We start from the raw sequence: 5,924 nt of genomic DNA on the forward strand, positions 1-5,924 counted from the left end.
TTCTTTCTTTCTTTCTTTCTTTCTTTCTTTCTTTCTTTCTTTCTTTCTTTCTGACAGCGTCTCACTGTCACCCTGGATAGAGTGCTGTGGCATCATCATAACTCACATCAACCTCAGCCTTTTGGGGTCAAGTGAGTCTCTTGCCTCAGCCTCCCTAGTAGCTGGGACTAGAGGCACCTGCTGTGATGCCTGGGTAGTTTTTCTAATTTTAGTAGTGATGAGGGTCTCACTCTTGCTCAAGCTTATCTTGAACTCCTGAGCTCAAGCAATTCATTCCCCTTGACCTCCCAGAGTGCTAGGATTACAGGCATGAACCACCACACACACACACCCCAACCCTAACCTTTATTATTTTCAAAAAATACGCTTTAAACCTCTGTTTTGATGCTCGATTCTCTCCTAAACAGGACTATTACCATTGCATTGACCAAGATCAGCTTCCATCAAACTTTTTATACCATCCAGATGTTCATGGCCAATGTACTAGGTCTGGATACTTGTAAACATTATAAAGAACGACAGACCAACCTTCAAAATAAAGTCAAGACACTATTGGATGGCAAGTTCCACTGTATTCTCAATGACATTTTCCATGTCCAGGTAACTAGCTAGCATTAGACTTCTGTAAGAAATAGCCCCAGGCAGGCACAGCAGCTCCTCCCTCAGGCTTTCTTGACTTAGCATCCTTTGGCCTTTATTATCCTTTCCCTTTCCCCCCTCATCTAGAGCACTCAGCTGGTTAGTAAGTTGCTCCCAGTCTTCCTTGAATGTGATTCCACATTCTTTAGGCATATTGGAGGTATCTAGAAATACCCTGCTGAAGAAAATTCATATGGCTGCCCGCCATATGATTCATTTTTTCTCCCCTTTCTGTCATACCTGTGTTATACTAGCTGGTCTGGGTCACAGTCTTTCTGGTCCCACAAGTGCCTGCTGATGCCAAGGTAGAATGTGCCCTGTTCTTTCCTGTCTTGATTAGATTCATTGACATAGAGTATTAGAGCTGGAAGGGACATTATGGATTATTTAACACTTGAGGATTTTAAGGTGAAGAACTATTAAATATTTTGTCCAAAGTCACCACAGCCAGCATTTCCCTTTGCTATTTTCCTATACTTAATATTCTTATAATTCTTTGTACAGTTCCCTATTTCAAGAGATATTTCCAGAATGACACCCTTGAAAAAGCAAAAGCAATTGGAAGCATTGTTTATGAAGATCTTGGAACAAGTAAGAGCCTCTGAGGGTCAAACAAAGAGGGGGATAAAAGCAGGCATATTGCCACAAAGCCAGGTGACCTAAGGGGTTCAGGTTCCATGTCAAGAGGCTTGTAAAGTGTGGGAGAGCTTTATCCCAAAGTGCTTAATTCTCCTCCAGCCTTCTAAACCTCGAGCTAAGAGTCTGTTCAGAGTTTAGATATCCTTGAAAGGAATCCCTCAACCTTACCTTTGAGAGTCTGGCCTCTCCCACCGCTTTTTGTTCCTCCTTGTATGGGATGTAATATACCAAAGCAGCTATGTGTGCAGGCTCTGTAGCCAGACTACTGAGACTTGAACCCCTAGACCTATCACCTATACCTGAGCAACCGTGAGCAAGTGACTCTACCTCTCTATGCTTCTGTTTCGTCATCTATCAAACGGGGAAAATAGTACTATCTAATCACAGTACTATTTCGATTAGATAGTACTATTCTTATCAACCTGGTAAGCATTAAAGACTTAAAGGGTCAAACGATTAGGTTACATATTAAAAACTTAGAACAAGTCCTCTTTCATAGCAAATACTTGAACAAGCATTAGTGCTCTCTCTGAGTAATCTCCTGACTTCAATTGTCCACTATATCTTGATGACCACCAAATTTATATTTTAGTCCTCACCTCTCTTAGACACACCAGCACTGTATTTCTGAGAAACTTCTGTAGTCTCCACTGGATGTTGTAACTCACACTGAGTTCAGCGTCTAACACTAAAGTCATTTTATTTTCCTGCTACAATGCCCATTCTTCTTCATCCCGACCCTTAGCTTAGTTAGTGGCAAGTTAATGGCATCGTGCATTGTTTAAAGTTATCCTTGTCCCCTTCCTCAACCATATCCCTCACATCCACTCCATTGCCAAGTCCTACTGCTTTTATCTTGGATCATCTCTGGAATCCCTTCATTGTCTTTTCCCACTGCAGCGGAAGTTAGGGAGATGGTTCCCTCTGTTGAGACACCTCACCCCATGGGAAGGTAGGGACTGTTATGTAAGCAGCTGAGACTAAAAGGTAAGCTCCATATTTTGTTTGAGACTGTATCTCCAGCACCTAGAACAGTGCCTGACCCTAGTAGATGCACAATAAAAGCTTAATGAATAAATAAATAATTCAGACTAGTTAGGGAAGGGTAATCTATATGAGAAAAGGGACACTTGATCATCTGCTTTGGAGAGTAACACATACCCCAGTTCAAGCTAGACTAACATAAACTGCCAGCAGGAAAGGACTAGCTCAGTTTCCTTTAGCACCTAAGTCCAGTGGGTGCTTAGTAAGCATGTGTTGAATGTATGTTGGTTGAATGAATGTCAAGTAGATTCCCCCAGCAGACCTTCACTGATCAGCAGATTAAAGTGACTTGTTAACAAACCAATTATTTTTAAGTAATGGGCACTTTTACTTGGCTTTTGTGGTTATCTTTACAATCCTATTTATCTTACATATTGCAGTATTTCTACACAAAAGTGTGACCAACTAAGAGTCCGGTCTGGTCCAGCCAACTTTGTCCAACTTGGAATAAATTTCAAGTTAATGGGATCTAAACCGATACAAAGTTATTGGAAAGGAAAAGATTTAACTTGTTCTGTCTCTTCACCAGCAAACCACAAAACTCAGTGCATACTCATGTGCATAGATAAAAGCCTGAGGTCCTACAGCATTTCCCCCCGTTTCTCTATCTTATCTAGACCGTGAAAGAGGAAAGGATCATTTTCATCATTGATGAGGCCCAGTTTGTGGATTCAACCTCCTGGGCCTTTATGGAGAAGATTATTCGGACTGTTCCCATCTTCATCATTATGTCTCTGTCTCCCTTCCTCGATGTCCCCTGTGTAGCGGCCTGTGCTATCATGAAGAACAGGAACACGACCTATGTCACCCTTGGTCCACTGCAGCCTAAGGATATCCGCAACAAGGTCTGTCTTGACCTCACCGTGAGCAGCATCCCCAAAGAACTGGACTCGTAAGTAACCCGTTTCTAACCCATGGTCGGCACATCTGCACTCATTCCCTAGCTCCAGACTTCATCAGCATCTTTAGAATGTGTCTTGCAGTGCCTATTTCTGTATTTTACTGGACCCACCTTTTGAAGAGGCCATTCATTATGCTTGTTAGGATGGATGTTGCTCCCCTTTTCCATGTTCTGTCCCTGTTACACCTTCTCTAACTTTGCCTCGCGGGTCTGTTTCCCTTTCATTATAGTGGACATGGGTATACTCACCTTAATCAATCAGTGACTAATAGCAAATATGAGTCTTCATGGGCAACCTGGAGGCAACCTGGTAAGCATTAAAGACTATAATCTACAATTAAGCAAGGTCCAACTTGGTGGTTTGGTTTTGGTTTTCTCTGTGTGTGGCATATGTGGACAGCCGACTCTCTGATGAGTGCTTTGTGAACGTTTCTCTTTTCTCTACTGGGGTCTTGACAGCAATTCCCATAACAACCCAGACAATATCTCTTCTTTAGCTGGCTGTGCCCAGCTTACTTGGGCATCTATATCTGTTCTTTCTAATGAGGTGGCCTTGCTTCTGGAAGAAAGACATCTTAGACAAAGGTGTATTTAAGATAACTCCAGACATGAATTGAATTTGGCATACCTTCTCTCTCTGTCTCTCTCTCTCCCTCTTTATTATACATATGTGTATACACACACACACACACACACACACATATTAACTTTTTGATCTAGTAATCTCAATTCTAGGAATTTATCTTACAGATGCATTGAGAAAAATATGAAGTGACATGTGGAGAAAGTTTCGGGGGGGGCATTATTTATATGAATAAAGGGTTAGAAACAACAAAAGGTCCATCTCGAAAGAGATAGGTTGAATAAACTAGGATGCACCCACACAATAAAAAGAAATAAGAAAGGTCTGCTGATATGGAGACCACCAGGATATAGTGTTGAGAGAAGAACAAGGAGCAGCAATTTGCAATGTGTATGACCAGGTGGAGTAGAATGTGTGTGTGTGTGTGTGTATGCATGCACACAGTTGTGCATGCATTCATATTTTTTAAAAGAAATGTTGGAAAGCTAAACCAAAATCTAATCAAAACGGTTATTTACAGGGTGAAGAGGGAAAGCAAGACTAAGGAAATACCTTATAGTTTTGGCTTTGGAAGGATATGTTTTATGTAATTGAAAAAGTGAAATAAAAAGCAATCTCCCAAACCCAAAAAACAAACAGAACAAATGAAGAATGAGAGGAAATTATTCTCAATGGATTGACAAGACTCACATATTATTATTTCCTGAAAGATGAATCGTCTACATAAACAGGTTGCCTTGTTTTCCCTACAGGTACCTGGTGGAGGCAAGCTGTGGGATTCCATTTTACTGTGAAGAATTGCTAAAAGACCTTGACCACCACAATGTTCTCATTTTCCAACCAATGGAGTCTGAGGAAAAGGCAAACATGACTTGGAATAACCTGTTCAGTAAGTCCTGCGTGATGATTCCTGCTCACTCTGTCCTTCTGTGTGACGAGACCTCAGGCAGGGGACTTATTTCACAGGCTGCCTCGGTCACTGGCTGTTGAATTCCTTGGTACTTGTCCTCTTGCAATTGAAGAATGAAAGCAGCGGGCAGCGAAGTCTGTTAAAGGAAAAGTTAGGGGTTAAAGAGCAGGCACACATCCAAGTGGACGGTAGCCCTTTCTGTGTCATCATAATCAACAAGCAATAGCATACTCCAAAAGGGACAGGACTGGGCACATGTCCCAGCAGACAGGTGTCTCCCTATTTAAAACCCTTCAGAGTCTTCTAAGGTAATGAATTAAAAAAAAAAGAACTGGAGCTAAGGAGAGATGCTAGTTATACACTATTGTAAATGTACTAAATGCAACTTAATTAAATACTTTAAAATAGTTGTATGTTATGTGCACTTCACTTCAATTAAAGAAAAAATTAAAGACTTGACATAAGCCTAGAGTAGATTATGTATTGGAAGAAAAAAAGAATGTTAAAGGACATTATTGGGTCAATTGCCAAAATTGGAATGTGGACAATAAAGTGTTGTATCAATGTCAAATTTCCTGAAGGTGATAAGTCTACTCTAGACTAGTTACATAAGAGAATGTTGTTATTTTTAGGAAGTACAGAGTAAAGTATCTGGGGATAAAGGCTGTGACGTATGCAACTTATGTTCAAACACTTCAGAAAAAGTATGTACAAAGAGAGAGGACAACAGATACAGCAAATGGGGTAAATGGTTAACAATAGGTGAAATCTGAGTGGAGTACACAGTGTTTAATCACTCTTTTCACACAATTGAATCACATTATGAGATCATCCTATTAATTCATTTATTTACTATTAATTGTCTGTCCACTGTTAGAATGTGAGCTTCTTGAGGCAGGGAGTCTTATATTCTCCTGAATCCCCAGTCCTAAAATGATTACTAGTCCCTAGAGGCATTCAGTTCAGATTGGCTGAGCAATGAAAAGAATGGGCAGCACTAGGCCCTGGAAAGGGAAATACAAAAGCATAAGAGCATGGGGCTGGCTCAGCCACTAGGGTGCCAGCCACATACACCAGAACTGGCAGGTTTGAACCCAGCTCTGGCCTGCCAAACAATCACAGCTACAACCAAAAATAGCTGGGCATTGTGGCGGGCACCTGTAGTCCCAGCTACTTGGGAGTCTGAGGCAAGAGAATCACTTAAACCC

The 5,924-nt window shown here is 41.1% G+C and overlaps 1 protein-coding gene across 1 annotated transcript in view; it reads left to right on the top strand.

Moving 5' to 3' along the window:
- The window catches only part of ADCY10 (adenylate cyclase 10), a 64,266-nt gene that overhangs the window by 25,302 nt on the left and 33,040 nt on the right, over positions 1 to 5,924 (top strand). Inside the window, 4 exon segments of the mRNA XM_023510783.1 lie at positions 408 to 600; positions 1,144 to 1,230; positions 2,940 to 3,214; positions 4,559 to 4,695. Coding sequence (XP_023366551.1) covers positions 408 to 600; positions 1,144 to 1,230; positions 2,940 to 3,214; positions 4,559 to 4,695 — 692 coding nt within the window.

The sequence above is a fragment of the Otolemur garnettii genome, unplaced genomic scaffold, assembly GCF_000181295.1.
Source record: "Otolemur garnettii isolate 467f Iridium unplaced genomic scaffold, OtoGar3 scaffold00016, whole genome shotgun sequence".
NCBI lineage: Eukaryota > Metazoa > Chordata > Mammalia > Primates > Galagidae > Otolemur > Otolemur garnettii.